Source organism: Odontomachus brunneus, unplaced genomic scaffold, assembly GCF_010583005.1.
Source record: "Odontomachus brunneus isolate Ranch 3 - 2012 unplaced genomic scaffold, Obru_v1 Obru_scaffold_015, whole genome shotgun sequence".
Taxonomy (NCBI): domain Eukaryota; kingdom Metazoa; phylum Arthropoda; class Insecta; order Hymenoptera; family Formicidae; genus Odontomachus; species Odontomachus brunneus.
Window position 1 is genome coordinate 1,900,499 of NW_022639465.1, and position 22,193 is coordinate 1,922,691.

The window sequence follows — 22,193 nt, forward strand, 5'->3', positions numbered from 1 at the left end:
TAGTACTTTTGAATACAATATGTATTTCTCTATGTGCAAAAGATTCGAAAATTAACGGATATCAAAAGTGGAATGGATATAAATAAAGAGAAAAAGAAAGGAAAATGAATAAACGGAAATGATATGGCAAAACGAGCTTGACTATTAATGCACAGAAATCCGACGAAGAATCGGATAACTGTCGCCATAATTTCCCGTAATCTGCCAATACGTCGACGCACAGTGAGACTCCATCTTCCATTTTCGTGATCTTACACACCGTCGTGATACACTCGTCGGCCGGGATTCCTCATGAAGGAGATGCCTCGCTTCGTGTACGCTCCACGTAATCCTTCCCAAAGATTAAAGCGGTGCGGGAACAGGATCGTGGTACGTGAGGCGTGCGAAAGAGTACCGGGACTTTAATACAAAAGCTATCTTTATTCCTTTAATCTCATATCAGTCGTGAAAAATCCCTCGCTACATCCAAAGTACATACGACATGTGCAGAATCGAATACATTACGTTATACACGGTAATACAAATCATATTGCTCAATCGTTCGGAACATCGTGTGTACTTGAAACTGTCTGTGTGGGTGTATGTATGTATTTACTGGTATGTATGTATATGTACGCGTGTTTAAGTATACGTGAACGAGCGTGTATGCGCCTGTCCGTGTATGCAAGATTGTGTCTGCGAGCGCCTGAGAGCCGTAACTCTCCGCCGGAGTTTTACGGTCGAGAAAAGGAAGGTGGTAGGAGAAGAGGAGGTGGGAAAGGTGATGTTGGCAGGAAGGGTGGTTTCGAAGGAGATCGATTCGAGTGTGGCTTCGGCCCTCATTTTCTCGTGTATACTTAATGTTATCCTTCTCTTTACTTCCTCTCTCACTCTTTCTCTCGTTTTTCACTATCTTGCCGACACACACACATACATATACGCACGCATGTACGCGCAGACGTACTCATGCGCAGACACGCACACACACACAGCACACGTATCTTCGTAATCGACCTCATAAAGTGAGAGTTCATAAAGTCCAGTATATCGTGAAACGTTTTTCGGTAGTTTCAAGACACCCCATGTGTAAGTGAATATACTAAATCGGATTTTGTTTCTTCATAAAACTTTTTTTTCCATTTTTGCTCAAAACCTGTAGGATCCCAGACAACGTAATGTCTAAAATCGAGACAAAAGATGTCTTAAAGATCATCTTTAAGATGTCTTTCAGACAATTTACTTATAAATGTCTTTAAGGCGTCTTAAAGATGATCTTTAAGACGTATTATGTTCCGATTTTAGACGTTATGTTGTTTGGGGTTTTGATGTAACACGTTCGAGTGTCTAAAAGTAACGACTCAATATGGCGATTCCTGATCTCCGTTGAGAAGGAATATTTTGCCCCTAAACCGGGAAACCTGCCGTCTGCTTGTTCCGTCGCCGTCGTTACCTTTAATTTCCAACTGACGTACGTATCTGACGCTGGCGGAGTTACCGGGAGTTTCGTCGGACGGCTGATTAATGCATCGACGTGTGATTACATTTACCGGAAAGCATCGTAGCGGCGCGTTGTGAATACGAGGGAAGTTAATAGGGCGGGCCCCTTTGCTCGCGAGATTTTCCTCGGCGTGAATGTTTCACTACGCGAGTCTACGCGAGGAAAGCTGATTAATATTCACGACCGATCTCGGGACGCTAAGCCTTTATACGACGAAATTCTGCGCGTATGATTTCCTTGCGAAATTTAATTCGCCCGATTTATCAGAGCGGAACTTTGTTTCCGAAATATTCCAATTCACTCCGAAAATACTGAAAGTCACTAAAATGAAACAAACTTAAAACGACTGAAAATTGTACGAAATGGAAGAATTTATAGAAATTGTTATGCCTGTGTCTCTTTTTTCTCCTTCTTTCTCCTTCTTTTCTCCTTTCTGTGAATAGATTTTGTATAAAATACATATAACGTAAAATGGAACACGACAAAATATTTTTAAAATATATTTTAAAAATAGAAACATGATATGTGTGTTTATATTCATTCACGAATTTTAGGAATTCTTAATTTTCGAGGACGAATAAGAACTTTTCAATACATTATTATAAAAAACATAAATCGTTTTCGATAACTTTACAGACACGAAGATTATATTTAGTGCACAAGCTAAATAAAAAGTAAGATTTGGTTTTACATTAATCCTACAAGTTGCATCGATTTTGAAAAAAAATGGAAAGCTTATTTGTCCTAGTTGACTTCTGACGTTACAAATGACTACTTGCTGCATAGTGTCCTCCATGTTGGAAAAAATTTTATTTAAAAAGTTTTTAATATTCGATTTATCTCAATTAATCTTCATTTTCGATTTCAATAAGCAAATGTTAAGTAATCTAATAATGAGTAAGTATGATTAATAAACAAATATAAAACAACAAATATTCTCTTTTTATAATCTCTTTTCTTATTAGCATTGAAAATTCAAAATTCAAAAGGGTTGAGGAGAAAGTTGCGAGGACAAAAATGGCAGTTTCATATCCAATAATTTTAGACATTAAATAAATATATAAATTTGTATTCGGTGTAATAATAATAACAAACAGAAGTGAAAAGAAGGCGTAGATAGGATCCCCTTTATCTTTATTTTTTAGTCTCGTTATTATACTGAATCCACAAATGTAAAATTTCTCTTTGTATTTTTGAACACACAAGTATGTTATCTTTACCTTCACAACTTCTCCACCTCTTTTGAATCTTTAAATTCCACTGCTCTCTCTATGCCAATAAAACATATTAATATACAAATTATAAAAAGACAACGCGTTAATTCTATTACTCGTTAGTCCTGTCACTTATCCATATCAATTTAATAGTCATATTAATTTAATCTTTGTTTATCATACATACTCTATCTACAGTGGAGACAATATATTGTTTATTGGAATGAAAAATAAAGTCTATAAGCCAATATAAAACTAAAATTTGGTTTTATATGGATCAAGTAGAGATTAAATTAAATTGCTCACTGCTATGAAACTGAATTTTCGTTTTGTATTGAACAAATTAAATTGCTCACAGCACCCTCTGAATTGACCCTAATAGGCTTAATTTTTTTCATGATTGTATATCGGAGAGCCTGTTATTTATTCTTTGATTTTTTTTAAATGAAGAACTTTAAGAATTAAATGCAGACAAGATAATTAAATATTAAACAAAGATAATTAAATATTAAATGCAGACAAGATAATTAAATATTAAATATTCTTCCAAACATCTATTTGCATATAAACAGAACCTAAAGCTATTCTAAAAGCTTTTAGTAAATTCTTTATTAAGCTTCAATATTGAGGAGGGAATTTGAATATAATATCAGCGGAATATGAAGTTCGATTGGGAGGCGGCTAATGCTTTACGTACGTTTAAAATTGAGAAAGTATCTCAGCGCAAACAATACATCGTCGACATTATTATTTCGACGCAAAAAATTGTTATTCGCTATCAACATCCATTCGCGGCTTTTATTGGCTGCGAAATTCAATTCTTAGTGATTGAATATCTGAGAGACTTAACAGTTTCGTGCGGCAGTAAATAACCATCGAGCGTAGAAGCATCAAAGGATAACAGCGTGTACTGTGTTATACTTTGAGATAATCCATTGTGCTTCTTCAAATTCAACGCAGTTTGCAGGTTTAATGTAGAAAGCCAAAATTTTGGCTCGGGAAGAGATCGGCGGAAAAGGGGAGTGAGGAATGCGTTAAACTTGGACGAGGAGCAAACGAGCGAATGCAATTTCGCCTGGCAGCAAGGTCGTTAAACTTCACCATTGTTTTTCTTGTTTTCGCGTTTAACCGCTGGGATTCTCTCAATTCGGTAAAACAAAATACGTGCGAAAGGAAGTGGCAGATTGATGATAAATTTTTATCCATCAAGGGGAAAAAGGCATTTCGCGAAAGAACGAAACGAAAAAAACTCAAGCTGGTCTACTTTTTTTGCGAGAAAGAGAGAGTGTAAGAGAAATGGGGAGGTGTAACGGGAGAAAAGGGTAGAGAAAGAAAGAGAGAGAAAAGAGAGAAAGAGAAAGAAAGAGAGAGAGAGAGAGAGAGAGAGAGAGAGAGAGAGAAAGAAGAAGAAAGAGAGCGAGAAAAAGAAAGAGTAAAGGGGGACAGAGGGAAATTTTGTTTTGAGCGTGTCGGGTTTTTATTTTTCTTCCGTCAAATTTTAATCTAGGCGAATAAATATGCATGAAGCAATTAGAGAGGTCTATAAAAAATTCTCGCCTATGTGAAAAATAGTGTAAAAAAATCAACCTTCTAACGAAATATCTCGAAGCGTAAATCCAATTGATTCTAATTTCTCTAATGTGTCAAATAATTATCTTCAGAGAGCTACCCTCGTGGAAATGCATTAAATTTTGCCGCGGAATTTAACTCGATTTAACGATGTTATTTATTTAAACCACAGGCGGGACCCTTTAAGGAAGCTCTTTAGGAAGAGGATTCTTTAAGGAAATTGCGATTAAATGTAACGGTGAGCGTTCTCTAATTACTTAATTTCCGAAACGTTTCTCGACGCTTGAAATGACACGTTTAAATGTCTGGCTGACGTTTAATATCTTCCCTTGCTTCGCCCGAGTTGCGGATAAACGCGAAGAAATTTAGAAAGTATAGACCGCGATGTAAGAATTCCCCTTATTTCAAAACGTGCGACGGGAAGCCCGACGATTTTCCGGCGGACGCGAATTCGATTAAACGTGTCGTGACGGTTTAACGGAGTCGCCACATTTTTGGCGAAAACACGAGCCTAATGGCCTGCGCATTCACAGCAGATGAATTGAAATTCGCAAAATTGACCACGCGCGTTGAAGTTATTCTCGTTAGCAAGCTCGTTTAAAAAGTTCTAATTAAATGAAACGGCGAGCGCGCGCAACTCCTCCTTTTGCGGAATTTCGTCACTGCGCGAAATCGCATTCGCCCCTGAAATTCGATATATAGACAATTTCGAAAGTCAGCAAACGCAAAGATACCGCGCGACAAATTAAATTTAAGCGCGCCTCTGTTGTTATTCGCGAATATTCGATAAAATGTTCCGGTTACCCTCACTTTCGAAAAACATAAATGCGTTTGTATTTCACCATTTAAAAATAACGATTTTAATTTCGACATGTTATTTGAACTCCCACACTCTCGTTCTCTCTCAAATTTCATTTTATTAATTTGTCGGAAAATTGCTCGATAGCAAATTCAATTTAACAACGGTCGATTTTAACTGGCTCGCACAGTACAGTTCTAATTTCGATATCGTCGCGGTATATATCAAGGGGGGCTGAGGAGAGGTACTCCATCTTTTCTCTTCCGTCCGACGAAACATTCTCGTTTCACCTGAAATTTCTCGAAATGTAAGTAAATTAGTTGTCCCGGAGCGAGATGAAATATTGTTATATGCGAAACTCGAGGATGTATTTCGAGTTATCTCGACGGCGAGAGCTTAAAGGACACGGCGGGGCGCTATATCCTCTCGCGAGTCGGCAGACTGGAAGGCAAACACTGTTCATCCGTGAATCGCGTCGTGATTACAGCGACGGAAAGGAAACCAGTTTCCTCGTTGCCGAGTAACGCGACGAAAAGCTCTTCCAGGCCGGCCTTCTCGGGCAAGGCGCATTTTTCCGTCACATCCGCACCACCATCTTACACTCTTATGATAATTCGCCGCCATCAGCCCATCGGCTCGTTTCGCGCGGCCGCCATTTATACGAGGTGTCGCCGAAACAACGACGCTTTCTCGCACCGCGAGAGCAAAATTCAATCGACCGCCACTCCATTCTCTACGTCTACCGATCCATCAATCACTCGAGAGGGCGAAGCCAGCTCGAATCGCGGACTCGAAAAGACACCTTTAAAAAATAACTACTTTCGCAGGTTCTTGTGTGTCCCTTAGTTATTTTAGTCGCGCCATATATTATGTATATATCTATCTGCGTGTTGTGTCCTCGTGTGTGTTGTGTGTATATATATATATATTTATTTATATATTTATATATACGCATATGTATACAACTGTACGAGGTAATCCGGAAAAGGCGCACACAGTTTCCAGGAGATGCCGAATCAAGCCGCGAAGTATTCTTCAGCGAAGATAGAACTCGGGCATCGATCACGATGAAACGATAAAAGGAAGCCAATTTAGATCGCGAGGAGCTCTCCTAGGCCCCCGGGAGGAGCCTCGAAGAAACGCGCAGGATCTCTTAATTTCAAGTTTCACAAAATCTTAATCTCCTAAAATAATTTCCCCGAGATTAATTAATGCTTCCCCGAGGTAAGTTTGCGCAATATCCTTCGCCGACTCCATCCGTCGCCGTGTACGCTGTTTTCAGAACACCCCGTACGCGTCTTCAACGGTCTCTGTACATCAGGTCGAGCGCCACCGCGGGCCTCCTAATCTCGCACAGTTCGCCAGTCTTAAACACCGAGTTAACATTATTATCACTACAGCAGAATCGCCTACACCAGACTGCGTCTCCGTCTCCGAGACGCCCGGAATCGAGGGATTCCTCGATCGAGAAGTCAACGATATTCCCGTGAGCCTAAAATAAAGTGTGCAGTCGGTGGGTGAGCGCGAATGGCTTGAGCAGATTTCCAGGTCACGAGAGCGGCCCGTGACGCGTATACGCGGTGTCAAGGGGAATGTAACATCATTTTCAACGCCGTCGTCAACCCTAAACAGTAGCGAAGTAATCCGTCGAGAGCGACTCGAGCGTCACTCCCATTATGTTACACGCTCAAAGAATAATGGGATCAATTTTACACCTGCGCGACGTAATAATTCGCACGAAATTTTCCGAAATTATTCCCAAAATTGGACACGAAGATCGTGCTTATGAGAAAGAAGACCGTGAAATCATAATGCAAATCTCCGTAACATTTAGAATTCCGGAGGATAGTCTCCTTTAATTACACCTTCCCTTTTCCCGATTCGCTCGTCCTGCAATTACCGATTCATCGCAGCCGCGCGTCAAAACTCCCCGAGTCAACACGAACGATTAAATTAAATTTAATAAATTTCACATTTTCTCAACGGATCCTGCCGGAGGAGCCGTTTTGAGCACCAGTCACGTCCTTGTTCGCGACGCCTGAAAGCGCGCCTTCTCGGGATCCCTGAGACGCGTTTCACTCGATCGAGTCCGCCAAACATTTATCTATCACTTTAAGGATCAGTCACGCCATCTTGGTTCCTTTTCAGCGCGACCGAACGTTTCTCCTTGGAGCGGGTCCAAGGAACGTCGTCGTATTTCACGGGCGCGACACGCCGTTTAAATAAATCCGGTCGCCATTTTGATGTCCGAAAAAGCACTCGGCGCATTTAAACGCGATCCGCGCGCGTAAATTTTTCCGAGTCGATTTCCCCCGAATGCTGTGAGCCGCGGAACGCCCCGCGTCCTCCTTAGCGAGCACACCTGCGTCGTTCGTCCTCCTTCGTGATTCCGACTTCGCGGCCTGTACACCGCAGCGAGAGAGACATTCGAGACATGCCTTCTGATTAATCTATTACGTCTCCACCGTCAGAACGAGTCCTTTGTTCGCGCCCGTCTCGGGCGGTTCTGTTCCGCCAATCACATCCTGGACCCTGTTATCCTCCGCGAATTAATCTGGTAGCGTGACGGGGACAGATTCCCTCCTGTGGGTGGTAATTCGGGTCGTCCGTAGCTTCGTTAAGGTCGTCGCACTTGACGTCTGACGCGTGTAAAAGAGATCGTAAAAATCAAACGTTCCTACGTAAATGCGTGGGCGCATTTATTTATCCTTGTCGCGACGGTGTGTCACGTTAAAGGAATGGGTTTCCTTTTCACGAGAGTTGCGGTGTTTCGTTTCGCCGAGAACGCGTATCAAAGTTTGCACACGAGTACATTGAGTGTTTCATTTCCCGAGTGAATTTTCTTTTCTTCTGTTTTTTTTTTTTTTACATTTGAAATGAGGTTAAATTGCTTCGAAGATATTTGTGCGACACGTATGGATTATTTTGGTCTCTCCAAGATAGAAGCGGGCAAGTCGAGTAAATGAGCGATGAGCGCTTCAAAGAAGATTAGTGCACGATCGTTGAAAAACCAAGTCCATCATCTCTGGAAAACTTAAACTATGGCAGTACACTTTTCACGGGGTTTTATCGGTCCTAGAAATTTCTCTCTTTCTTTCTCTTTCTCTCTCTCTCTCTCTCTCTCTCTCTCTGTCTCTTTCCTCATCTTTTTCTCTTCGAGGTAGAATCGCGGAGAAATTGAAACCGACTAGACTCGCGAAACTTGAACGATACGTCAAAAGTTCCGATCCTATGCACCGCACAGAACATTGTCCATACGCTCTTCAGACCCGGTTATTTTCCCCGCCGTCACGGCTCTTTCATACGTCCATAGCGTCTCCCACGTAGCCTTCGTCGGGACTTTCCGGGTGATTCGGTGGTTGCAACTCTTCCGCGCGCGCGGCGGCCGCAGCCGCGGCCTCGCGCGCAGTTTTGCCAAGTAGGGATCTCGGAGACAACGGTGTGGTCTCGCCTCTGTAAGCTGCTGGCGGTGACGGTATAAAAGGTACCTCCGGGAAGACGGCGACCGGTGAGACCGGCGACACCGGCAGTTGCTGTTGAATCGGTTGCTCCACCGGTTGGATCGTTTGTTGTTGTTGCGGTGGTTGCTGTTGATGCTGCTGTTGATGCTGCTGTTGATGCTGCTGTTGATGCTGCTGCTGCTGCTGCTGCTGCTGAAGCTGATGCTGATGTTGATGCATCGGGTACGGGTAGCCCTCGATGGTGTACCTGGCGTCGGTCCTCGGCAGCACGGGATCATATCCTGGTGACCTCGCCAGAAACTCCGCTTCCCGGGAATACCTGGCCGGAGGCGCAGCCGCTGAGCCCTCTGACATTCTTTGCCGGAGCCTCGGCAAGGTGCTGGCAGTGCTGAAGGAAATCTTGGGCAAGCCAAAGTTCAAGGGGTAGCCGTCCTGGTCGAGGTAGCTCACCTGCGGCAGGACCGTCGGGGGTCTCAGGTCGGGCTGCAACGGATAGCCCGAGTCGTATTCCAGAATCTGCCGGTCGCCGGCACCAGCGCGCTGATGATGCCGTCCGTAGAGCTGACCGTAGCCCACCTCGGTGCTCTCAGGCACTTCATTGATCAGATCCGGCTCAGTCAGATACTTGGCGACCGGACTGGCTACATAGGCGTCTCTGTCTAGATTATTCCTGGAGAGTTCGCGGCGCTCGAGGGTGGCTGCTCGATTCATCTCGCGCTCGGTGTAGGAGACCATCTGCTGATGCTCTAGGCCGATCAGACTGCCATTGCCCTTGCGGCAGGAAACTCCGCTAGTAGTGTCCTTGGTGATCGGCAACACTGACTTGCTCTGCGTCACCAGAGCCTTGGAGTTTCGCTTGCGATCGCGACGGCGCTTCCTCGCACAATATATCACGCTGCCCACGAGGCAACCGAGGGCGAACAGAGTGCCTACTAACGCGCCGGCTGCTATCGCAGCGACATAACCGGATCCGGGATTGTCAAAGGGCGGCTCCGCGGTAGGCTTCTCGCGGAAGAGCACCCGGAGGGAGAGATTCGCCTCCGCGGAACCTGCGCTATTCTCCGCGATGCAGCTGTAGGTACCCTCGTTGAACGACTCGACCGAGTAAAGATATAACATGCTGCTCATATTGGTCCCGCCTCGTTCTCGATAGACGCATCTGCAACAGATATGAGGAAATGCGGGGATTAAATAGGAACGTACTTACGTGTATGTACGTGCACGGCTTTCTTGCCGAGAGACGAATCGAGCTGCCGACGAACCGCGCTCGCTCACCTCGGAAAAGCGGAAACGCCGTTCGCCATGGAGTCGTTCTCGTGCTGCAGCTCGCACGGTTCTCCGTTGAACCACCAGGTCACCTTGGCGGTTGGTATCGCGTGTACGTCGCAGCGTAAAGTAACGTTTCCACCCTCGTAGATCTCCAGATGATCTTGAAGATTGATGTGCGGTAGGCAAGCCAGCTCGTTGATCTTGAGTGTCTTGATCTGTCGGCTGCGCAGCCTTGCCGGCGAGTCGCAGACGGGCTCGGATTCCTGCGGAGCCGCCGGTGCCGACTCCTTCAACCAAGCTTGCATAATTCTGAGCCGGCAATCGCATTGCCAAGGATTGTTGTGCAGGGTCAGTCCCCGGAGATTGCCCCCCAAGGGCAGAGTGTGATCAGGCACGTGAGCGAGTCTATTGCCATCTAGCCGGAGCCATTCCAATGATTGCAGGCCTTCGAAAGCGTCCTGCTCGACGACCTCCACCATGCAGCTGCTAATCTCCAGATTGGTCAGTTGCATGAGCCGGCGGAAGGCGCCTTGGCGAATTTCCCTGATTGGGTTACCGTTCAGTATGAGCCTCATCAGGCTCGGATAGGACGCGAACGTGTCCGTGGGCACTTCCTCGATCAGATTCTCGGATAGATCCAGCTCCACCAGACCGACCAGTCCGACGAACGCCTCCGCGGCGATCCGACTGATGTGAGACCTGCCGAGATAGAGTCGCTGGAGATTGATCAGGCCGAGGGCGTGGAAGCACTCCGGTGGCAGGCTGACCAGATGATTGTCCGATAGGTCGAGCACCTGCGTTTCCTCCCGGGCGCCCTGCGGTAGCCCCTTGAGACCGCGGTTTGCGCACTCCACCCACTCCTTGCCACCTTTCCATTTACACGCGCACATGCTCGGACAGCCCTCCGCTGCGCCCGCCGCCCACGACAGCAGTAGCATTGTGCCGAGGACGGCGGCTCTCCGTCGCCAGGCCGGCGCGATCGAGCACATGGTGCTCTCTCATCGGCCGATAAAGCCCCTTTTTCCTCTTCGTCCTCGTCGTTCGCCTTTAAGGGAGAATGGGATAGGAGCGAGAGAGCGAGAGAAGGGGGAGCGCGATCGTATTCCCGCCGTTCCTATCGCATTTTTCGCTGACCCACCACCACCACCACCACCACCACCACCACCACCACCACCACCACCACCACCACCACCACCACCACCACCACCACCACCACCACCACCACCACCACCACCACCACCACCACCACCACCACCACCACCACCACCACCACCACCACCACCACCACCACCACCACCACCACCACCACGGTGCTGACCCCTCAGAGTTCCTGAAGGGAGACGGCGGTACTTCGATCGAGTCGACGCGTCGAAGGTGAGTGTGAGACTGCCGGCGAGGAGGAGGTCATCGGCTCGCCTAACTGCGAGAGGCGGATCTCTGCAACAACAAAGCAAATTATTGATGAGTCTCGATGCACTGCGGATTAGAATGTGCTGAACAATTAATGCCGGTCGAGCTCAAATTCAGAATAATTTGCGAGCTAACCGACGCCGGGGTTGGCTTTAATAATTCGACTCAAGCTCGAGAATTAACGCGCAACTAACCAACGGAGAACCGACCATTTTAATCCTTCATTAGGTGGACGGCTATAATTTGGGAGTATAATTTGAAGGCACTAATAAAAAATACATCGTTTTTTATAATATACTTAGTCTATTGTTTATATTGTTATATTGTTTATATTGTTATATTGTTATATTGTTTATATTGGTTATATTGTTTATATTGTTTATATTGTATTTTCGAAAAAAAATATATATATTCTGCGAAAGTAAGGTAAAAGACGCCAGGGTTAAGGTAACACGTCGACGTACTAATTGCGGCGAGTTTCGAGCATTATTTTCAAGAGTGGAGGCAGCCATTTCGCAGGCTTACATTTTTTATCGGCTTCGCCACACCGATGACGACAATCGATTATGGGATTTCGCTCCGAGAGGTTCCCCCGCCGACGAACAAAAGAGCTATTAAAGTCCCCAGCTGGATCAGAACTTCCCTCGTCTAGAGTCCCATAGAAAAACAGCCAGATTCTTTGCGGGGAAACTGCCGAAACCCCGGCGACATGGTCTCCGAGGGTTCCCATCGTCGTGTAGCGAAGAGGGGTTGGCGCACGTTGAAAGCAGATAATAAATTCCATGAAGAGGGTGTGTATCTCGAGAGGAGGCGAGGATGTCGTGAGAGGAGAAACACTCCCGATATCAGGATATCGGAATATCGAGCGCACACACTTCGGATGCAAACCTTCTTTCTCTTCGTGGCTTTATTCCGAGACGCCTCCGTTGAACGAGACTCTTTCCTCCTACGCAGGGGAAGGCAGGGGGTAGAGGCCCCTGAAGGATATTGCCGACCCCGGGCGTTTCGAATCCAATATCAACTGGCCGCATGAGTTGCATTTTTTTTTCTCGCGCGCTCTTTAAAGTCGCACCCTACTGAAGGCAGCGGCGTTCCGTTCGGTGGAAAACGCAAACGACGCAAGATACAATCTTGACACACCACCCCTTCTCTCCTCCTCTTCTTTCACTCCATTTCTCTCTCTCTCTCTCTTTCTCTCTCTCTCTCTCTCTCTCTCTCTCTCTCTCTCTCTCTCTCTCTCTCTCTCTCTCTCTCTCTCTCTCGACAGCGATTCACGGAATATCACGTATTACGTCCAACACATGTTGGACGTCACAGCGCATGTATTTCTAAACTTGCCGGCAGTTAATTTTACCTTGAGTTTAGTTTTAATTGGATTACGCGTAATCGGATGGGAAATTTCGCAAGAACTAGAATGTACGGCACCATAATCGCTGCGAATGTTGCTGCACCGAGTCTGGAATCGCTCCGGGAATCTGACCGTAAAGCGCTCGACTTATTTATAAATCGTAATTATGATCGTTTCAACGAGTCACGTTCTTTTCAATTTGCGCGCACGCAAATCACGCCGTCGAGCCAACTCTTTCTCTCTCCCTGTCTCTCGGCTCGCTGTGTTCGCGCTCGATGCACCGTGTAAACGTGAATTCGCGTAAATGAGAATCCGGTAAAGCAAGAATCGCGAGCAGCACAGAGAAACGCGAGAAGACGCGAAAGAAAGAAAAAGAGGCAGAAAACACGGCGACGTGGAAGCTTCGTGCTTTCGTTTCTACCGTTTTTTCGCGCTCGCCTCACGGAATCGCGAGCTCGTTTAGTCGGCAACGTTTTCATCGGGATGCGAGCTGTCGAGGCCACGGAGTTGAGAATATCCGAATAGCCGCCGGTGAACTATGCGGCGTTCACCCGGCTCGCGCGAAGAAGTCCTTAAAGGCGTGGTTTAAAATTGCGACGGCGTCTCGCGGCCGGCAGTAAATATCGAATACGAAATGGTGGAGAATGCGCTCCCTTTTCCACCGCACGAAATGGAAATGAGGGCTGAAAATGAAAAAGCCGAGTGCCGGACGGGGCACGCGCGTTTTAACCTTTCAACCGGCGGCATACCTTCGGATGAAAAAATTTAATATTTTATTTCAATCTGGTCCAGTCGCGTCTCTCCCTCTTCGCGTCGCATCGCATTCGACTAGAAAGAGAGGGGGGAAGAAAAGGGGAGAGGAGGTTATTTTCTAGAAATGATAAGCCTTTCAAGGAGATCCTAAAGTAAAGAACGGGTTAAGCGACATGTTCGATCATATTAAGATCGTAACGATAATGTCGCGATTAAATTTAGCCGTTGTGCCGATTCGAGCACCATTTCGTTAATTGTTCCCATCGTCCTCGTGGGAAGAAATGCTCCCAGCAGCGAAATGGGAAGAAATGCTTTCCGGTGGCGAAATGGAAACGAGGCAAGGGAAAAAGGGGAGGGAGAATAAAAGCTAAACGGCGCCGAGAGCGTCCATCCGAACGGCGAATCGTCACTTTAAGTGTTATGACCGTTATCAGTGAAGGAATAATACATTTGCGACCATCGGAATGCACGCTTCGAGTTAAAAAAAATAGCGGAAAAGAGAGAGGAGTAAAAAAAGACCATTGGAATTTCAAGACGAGCTCCTCTCAGTTCTCTTCATTTTTTATGGAGATATTAGAGCCAAATGGGAATCTCTCCACATTTAATTTCTGTAGTTTTCTTTTTGCTGGTTTGGCCCAGTTAACGTTGCCCATAGCATACATTTGTTCTGACAGATACGTCTTAGAAAGTAATCAACGATTTGCATCACGCATCCGATACTTCCTCTCTTCGTTGGGACATTTCGAACAATTTCCATTAGGAATATTCTCAGTCGAGATATATTACCGTCCAAAAGTTTCGGAGCAGTCATATTTTTGTGTGAAATAAAAGATCGTTTGTAAATGTTATGAAAACAATCAGTTATAATAAATGTTTATTGACATTGACGACTATTTTATGTCAGAACACCAACTCTTTGTGCCTATGTCTAATAAATTCTTGTTATTATCTACTTGCGGTTGAACACTTACTTTGTTATAGTCGCGTTCAAATCACAGAAATATGATGTTTACCCTCAATTCGGATATCTAACCATTGTAATTAAATAGGATCTTAATAGTATTCAAGCATTCATAAACGCAAGTTATAATTTCTGAGTGCAGTGCGCGTTAAAGTTATCAGTCGGTTGATTTAACTGAATTTTTTTATTTAATATAATATAATTATAAGCACAGAAAGTTGTTCTAACCTAAAGTAGTCGCCAATGTCAATAAACATTCATTATAACCGGTTGCTTTCATAATATTTACAAACGATCTTTTATTTCACACAAAAATATGACTGCTTCCAAACTTCTGGATGGAAGTGTATTGTCATCGGATGACATTACGAGAATCGCGATCCATATACTTTGATTACGTTGTTGTCGTAACTTTAGTGTCAGGACATCGATTTAGTGTTTTATTGCGTTCTACTACGTTGAAAACGGTGACCGAAATATTTGTAACCAATTGTGCATTTTGCTCTGTTAATTTTAAACTCGGCTCCTCGCCGCAGGACTCTTTGAGGATAATGTCAGAAGCGAGAAAATACATGTGTCACATCCTAAAGTGTCCTCTCAGCACTCGCAAAGTACCAAACGTACTCGCAGGTCTGCGGATCGGGTTAAGGTTACTAGAAAGGTCCTTTTATACCGTCACATACGTTTGGCGATCCTTTGTTTAGGTCAGAAAATGTTATCCTTTATCTAGGACAGAACCATGTTGAAAAGGATTTCATGACTCGAGATTGAAGGGACCGATAAATTAATGGAACGAAATGTATTTAGAATCCTCACGCGTATTCGCAAGTCTTTTTTATTTAGAATTTCTTCTTTATATTAAGAATTTTAGGATTACTAGATTTGAAGGATACATCTAGCTAACACTAATCCTAAAAACTGGCGGATCCTAAAAGTCTCAAAATCCCTAAAGATCTCAAAATCTCTAGCGATCGTCTAACATATATTAATAGCTGGATCTGTCGACTTTATTGTTCTTTAAAGTTGATTTACTTTAATCTTACAAATCGTCGCTTTGCAAAATAGCCCGTTTAAACCGTGGGAGCTATAGTTTAATAAATAAATATTTCTAAAGTACGTGTTATATATCTGTAGACACAATTCTTGCATAATTCTTGCAATAAATATATATAAAAGTATATAAAATGACGCAATCGATGTAGCAGATTTGTAAAATAGTCCTTTCCTTTTGCGCTCTAACAATCAATAAATTACTATAAAATTAACGTGACATGTAATGTATCTTTTTAATCTCTTTTTGTCGTGCTTCTATCATGTTAATTTTACAATTATTTATTGATTATTAGGGCAAAAAAAAGTGCTCAGACTATTTTGCAAATCTGTTCAATCAATTGTCGTTTTGTGAAAATATCATTTTACTTCACTGTATTCTCTAAAAACGTTGAGCGTACATTTTCTCGTTTCTGATATCATAAATCAAAATAGCCAGGGAGGAAAATAACGAGGAAACAGCGAGTTTTGATATATGCATGGTTTGGTTTTAATATCTAAAAACTGATAATAACATATACTTGCGCACGGCTCTTATCGGCTTCTCTACGTTTCAAATTTTTGTTGACCTCTGTTTCGTTGATGCGCGCGACAGAATGGAAGCATCTGTCGTGCGTCATAGTTTGTTGTCGTTTAAAATATTCTCTCTTCATGCACAAACTTAAATTTCAAGCTCGAATTGGTCTCGCCGAACCCGATTATTAATTTTGAAATGTCACACACGTCATAGCAAATCAGGACTAATTAAAACATAAATAATTATGTAGTATCGAATTTTACGTTAACTATCGGTCACGCGATGTGACATTTACGACTGACGAACAATAGTCGAGCGACTGTCGATTATGGCAGCGGCATCTCGTTGTCAGGAAAACATCACATCGCGTGTCAAATGCGACAGGATAATTTAATTAACATCGACTGCCGTTTAATTACGGGAAAACATCGGCAGAGAGGGGCGGGATGGCACATGATAAAGAGACTGATAGCACGAAAGAGAGAAGGAACGAGAGAGAAAGAGGGGAAGAGGGAGGCAGAGAGAAACGACGGAAATGTCCCGAATAACGGAAAGTTATTCGAATCGAACGCCTCGAGTCCAGGGGTGTTCGGTTTCCTCCTCTTCTCTGGGTTAGGGAAGCGTGCCTTCGTCTCCGACGCAAGGCACAAAGCCCCCGAGGATGAGAATTTCCGCCAATCTTTTCATCGATTCTTTCTGCCCGTCCAAGCGAGAACATGAACTTCCGGTCGGATCACTTCCGTGTTCTGTATCATTTACGGCAGTGGTCGATTGCTCACTCGTGGGACGCGTCGAGAGATCGGCCAGCCACTAATTAAATTAACGAAATAACAATGGGAAGGATAATAAGAGAAGTACAAATAGACACGCGCGCACGAGAGCATCCCGATCGTACCTTACCTTTTCGAGTCTCTCGGAGTTTTCATTTGGTGAACGCGCCTCGGAGAACGTAGAATTGCACAGTTCTCTCTGTTTCTCTCTCCTTTACTTAATCTAATAATATAATAAACCCTCGCGCGCGCAATATCGAGTGCAGCGCGCGGCGAATGTGCGACGACTGAAATAAGAATAGCGCGCGATTGTTCCTTAAAGTTCCTCGAGACCGAGACTCTTCCAGCTATTCGAGCGTGTCCGACGGCCTCTTATTCCTGCCTCTTCGGGCGGGGTAAAAGGCAAACGCGGCCTTTGGTATCTTCATTCTCGACTTACAGCGCGACTTACAAAGGCTCGAGAAATCGAGTGGGCGAACGTCGAGAACACGCCAACCCTTTCGCTCGATCCCCGAGCTTGTAGGGCCGGAATTAAGTTAGCGGTGAAGAAAATCCTCTCGCCGATACAATTGCTGGGATACTCGTTAAGAATGTAGGGAGAAGTCGAGACGGAAGGTGTAGGCCGCTGCGCGACCTTCCATCGCCGACCGACACACCGAGAGCAAATTCACGTTGAAAATATTGTCGAGAGAATTCTAGCTGAACAAATTGTAAAATATAATCGAGCAAATGTATCTTTTATAAAATATGTACAAAATGTTGCATTAATATACAAGTATGTTATTTTTCCTGCTATTCAGAGTAAGATGACAATAGCAGCTATTGCCTCGTATTTGGGTTGCTTTTCACCCTTCGTACATTTTTCCCTTCGTACATTTATACATACATTTTATGTATATATTATGCGTTTAATAAGGTTGCTATTGCTGTTATTATTATTATGACTGAACTTTCGAAAACTACCTGCGCCATATTGCCACGAATCTTCACTAAAATACTCCAAATGATATAAAACATGACATGCGCTCTCAAGTAAATATTTATCGATAAAGAAGTTTAATACCAAGCGTTATTTAAATAACGTTATGTGAAGCTGTCATTATTATACGACGGGTTAGTTTCTTGACTTGTTTTACAAATGCACACTCAGATATAGACTCAGCACGAACTGAACAAATATATTCGTTTGCAAAACGGTTTGTTTTTCCAATACAAAAATGCAATAAATGTGTGCGAAGCGTTTTGCGAACGAGTATCTGGCCAAGCGCTAAATCTGAAAGAACAACCAGCCAGACCCGTCTGTACTAGTCCGCATGTCAATGTTACATAATGCAACACATCGTACCTCATGGGTAACGTTATTGTTATCTCTCCTCCCTCCTTTTAATCACAGAAACATCGTGGATGTAACCTTTCATCGCGAAATGCGACGCCAATTCAATTAACGTAGACTTTCATTTATTCCGCTGAGAGTCGCGGAAGAAGATCACAACGACGGGGAATTGTTCCTTAATGTCACTCGAATCCGATTCGACCTTCCAGTATATCGGAATTGAGAAAAAGAGGCAGAAGAAAGGAGACTATTTCCTTAGTTTACCATGTAATATATATGATAGTCTATAATATAATAACGGAGCGCGCGACGGCGCAAAAAAGAAAGGATCGCACTTCTGCTCGTATGAATTTACAATTTAATTAACTCGTCAAGACTCGACTATCCCGGTTATCTATGTCGAGCGACGATTGAAATAGAATTAATTCCCCGACGGGCATTATATTGACATTATAACGTTTGCGAAAAAAAAGAAACGAAAAAATACGAGGAAGGAATTTAATCTCTCATTCTTCTTTTTCCTTCTTTTTTTCACCCACTCAAAACTCGGTAATAATGTTCATTACGCGGCGCGCGACGAGCGCGTGCGCAGCCAAAAACGAAGTTTTTTTCTCTCTTTGCTTGTTAATGCAGGCCGCTCCAACGGAGCGTAGAATTACCGAGCGTCACGATCGATCAGTCGCAAATCGAACGGCGAATTTGATCCTTAACTCCCTTTCTCACCCTTCCTTTTATAGCGACCCTTCTCTCGCGCGCGGACACGTCTCCCTCGCTTCGACAGACCTCTGGTTGGGTAAACACGAATTTTTAGTGCGGAAAATTCCGACACGTACACACACACATACACACACACACGCACGCATTCGGACACATTGAATCCGCGAGGAGTGACGGCGCGACACCAAAGGTGAAAGATCGCGGGTGTCCCACTTTTTTGCCGACTAAATACACAACATCCCTTATCCGTCGCTTTGTTCCTCCGTAATCGCGTACATTATCTGTCGTGCAAATTTCCTCGATATTTTCACTCGAAACTTCTCGATCTCGGGAAACTGGGAAACATTTTCGACTATATCATAAGATATCATCAGTTAATCTCAAACATCCTGCAAACGCGGTAATAAAATCGATACATCTCACGCATCGTATCGATAAAATCCTAACAGTGACCGGCGGATGGCATTTATAAAATTTAAATCCTCTCCCTTCACGTAGTACAAGTCCATACATGACTCGTACTCGGACAGTCTGAAACTCGCCGCGCCCTCGGCCGCGTCAAATCGAGCTCCGAGTGCAATCCGCGCGATCGCATCGGCCGATTTTTACTTCCGGTCGAGTACATCTCTATGAGAATCGACGGCGCCGAAGTAGCGCGCGGTGATATTTTTTTTCAACTCGCTCCGGCGGAGCACAAAATTACCGAATACCGTAATCGATGCGCCGCGAAAACGCGCCCGATCTTTTCCACCACCGTCTTCCCCCTCGTTGGGAAGGCAGAGGAGGGTGTGAGAGAGAGAGAGAGAGAGAGAGAGAGAGAGAAAGAGAGAGCCGGAAAGTAACGATCCCGGGGCGCCGCGAGGAGCGCCGTCTATTTTTCTTCCTTCTGCGAGAAGTCGAGAAATAAAGGGCCGAATGCCTCATCGACGACAAGCCGCCGATAATGTCCGTAAACCACCGCGAGCCGAACGACGGATACGCGTGTAATAAATCACGAATATACACAGCTTGAGCCGTGGGAGCAACGAAGAAGGTCGCGGTATTTTCTCGAGATCGCGAACTGTAGAAACCGAATAGAACGGCGATAACGTTCGACGCTCACGAAGCGTCACGATAGTTTATCGCTTATCGGAGGGATTATTAGAGGGTTCAAACAGCTGAGTTACACTGGACTGTAAAAATACGACAGAGAAAGAGAGAGAAGGGGGAGAATTTTCCAGTTAATCATGAGTCGACCTGAATAAAGTGTTCGTGACGTTTTCACGGTGCGGTTATCGAGACGATTAATATCGGAAGAAATAAGAAAAGTCAGGGAGAGCAAATAGAGAAGGGGATGGTGTTTAATCAATGACGATGAGACGCGATACGAACACTACGAAAAATGGACAGAGCTCAAACTATCGATGTAAATTATTAATTAATTATAGCGAAAATGTACCGTTCGTTAGCGGCGACTGCGCGTCGCGGTGATTTGCGTTCGGCGCAAATAGGCGTTATGTTTCGCCCATAATTGCGCTAATAACTACGGCTAATAGCCGTGAATAGAGCTCAAAATGGGCGAAGTCCTTTTAAAATAGCTGACTAAATTATTTAACGCCGCGATAATCGTAAATGTTGATCTCATTTTCAGATAGAAAAAAGTTATTTTTCCTTAAGGAGTTTATTCATCAGATATATTCAAAGCGCTTAAGTGACGCGTCAGGAGAATTACTAACAAATTCACTATTTATCAAACAAAATTACGTTTTCATACATTTATTTCACTATCTAAAAAATGTTAACTTAAATAAATAATAAATGTTAATTTGAATCTAATTTCATAATACTACATTTCCACGTTTCATGCAGTAGAATGCTGCTCATAACGAAGCAGCTTTCTGACCTACAATCGACTATTACAAAAAAACGGTAAGTTTTTTATTTGAATGATACTCAGCATTAAATTTCTCACAAACGGTGCAGACAAATTGTATGAAACGAATGTGTTTCACTACGATAAATTTTACCTTAAATTCTTGTAAAATTGTATTTTGGTTTAATTGAATAAACTGTACTTAAATTGTATTTTGGTTTAATTGAATAAACTTCTTAAGAGAAATGGAGCGTGTCCACGAGAACAGAAGAAGCTTAAATATAATACACCATTCGATTCACCAGACACACGCGTTCACTCTCAGAAGAAGTATCCAGATTTTATCTGGAATCACCCAATAGATTATCCGTCCTCGCCCTCTGAACCGCGAGGAGATCTCTCGAGCCGCCCCCAATCTTATTGGGCGATCAGAAGCGGGCGCGTGACATCCGGCGGCAATCTTTTAACGCGACTCGCTCCGTCGAGCCATGAAATTACCGAATCATCATCGATCCGCCCTCCGACCTCCGACCTGCGGCTCCTGTCGGTCCAGAGAAAGGGTCCGAAGAGACTTCGCCGCGCATTTCCCTATTACGTGCGTCGTCGGTCCCGTCCGCGAGCTGAATCACCAAGTAGCGACATCGACGGCGACGGCGGCGGCGACGACGACGACGTCGACGTCGCTCGACGTTAAGCCAACGGCGGATGCCGTCGACGTCGGGAAATTCGCGCGGACATAACCCGGAGCTGCAGATCGGGGGCCGCGTCATTGGGTGAAGCTTACGAGATTTAACGCGCCTGTTAGCCGACGAAGACACAATTTAATCTGACCCAAGAACGCAGTCGACGCGGACCAAGAAATAACGAAGGAAACGCGTCTCCCTGTCTTATGCGAGGCGCGTGATTTTTATCTAACGTCACGTATTTTTATATTCTCGGCGGGACGCGGAAAAGGAACCTTGTAATATCGGGTTCCTGTAATCTTCAGACTCCCGTGAACGCGCACGCCACAGTTCGAGAATTTAGGGAACCGTAAGAAGCAACGATACGGAAGATCCAAAATTGCCCCTCGACAGGACGTTATTTCCGATCTTCCTCGGTTACTCGCAGATGACGCGGAATCACGATTATTCACGCTATTACATGTTTGGGGTATAATAGGGGTATAACTAAACGATTATGGAATGCTTCATTTCAAATCAGCATTGCTGTAATGTAAATGTATACAGGGTTGGCAAAAAGTCCGGAAACGGTCAAATATCTCGAAAAGAATCAACTGCAGCGAAAAATATATAAGTAGCAAAGTTGTAGGGCTTAATAAAATGTACCTAATGATGGCTAAAAATTTGATTTTGGGTGGAGGACGAAGGTCATACGAAGATTAAATTGAATTTTTTAAATTGGACCCCCACTTTTTATTACATATTCTTGTAGCTTATTTCAAGAGCTTTCCAAAAACCTATAATAAAGTATTTTTTTATTAGGCATATTTAGAGTTATGAAGCTTGAAAGGATTTTGGTCTTTAACTGTTTCTGTTTCGTAAAAACGTATCACTGTCTAAACAATGGATTTAGAAATAAAATTGCGACCAGGATATGCAGCATTGAATGTGTAGATCAGTTACTTCTTCGTATGATCTCCAAATATAGTCTCCAAATTTTCGATAAAGAAACAGCATTATCTTTTCTTTAT

General features: G+C 44.2%; 1 protein-coding gene and 1 long non-coding RNA gene across 2 annotated transcripts in view; both read right to left on the bottom strand.

Moving 5' to 3' along the window:
* Positions 1–400: 400 nt before the first annotated feature.
* On the bottom strand, positions 401–10,939 carry LOC116841315 (leucine-rich repeat-containing protein 24-like). The gene is made up of 2 exons (XM_032809102.1): positions 9,796–10,939; positions 401–9,679 (listed from the first exon to the last, which is right to left on the bottom strand). Exons 1-2 carry the CDS (start codon positions 10,776–10,778, stop codon positions 8,359–8,361), a joined length of 2,304 nt encoding a protein of 767 aa, XP_032664993.1. The 5' UTR covers positions 10,779–10,939; the 3' UTR covers positions 401–8,358.
* Positions 10,940–11,101: 162 nt separating this feature from the next.
* LOC116841316 overlaps positions 11,102–22,193 on the bottom strand; it is a 193,133-nt gene continuing 182,041 nt past the window's right edge. Inside the window, exon 4 of the long non-coding RNA XR_004377536.1 lies at positions 11,102–11,226. This is a non-coding gene — a long non-coding RNA (uncharacterized LOC116841316). The remainder of the gene's footprint in view (positions 11,227–22,193) is intronic.

What these genes read in the sequence shown, in the direction of transcription:
- LOC116841315 (XM_032809102.1), bottom strand. Translation starts at nt 10,778, where the DNA reads ATGTGCTCGATCGCGCCGGCCTGGCGACGGAGAGCCGCCGTCCTCGGC. An exon ending in GGCGTTTCCGCTTTTCCGAG is followed by an intron (nt 9,680 to 9,795) that starts GTGAGCGAGCGC and finishes TATCTGTTGCAG; the next exon opens with ATGCGTCTATCGAGAACGAG.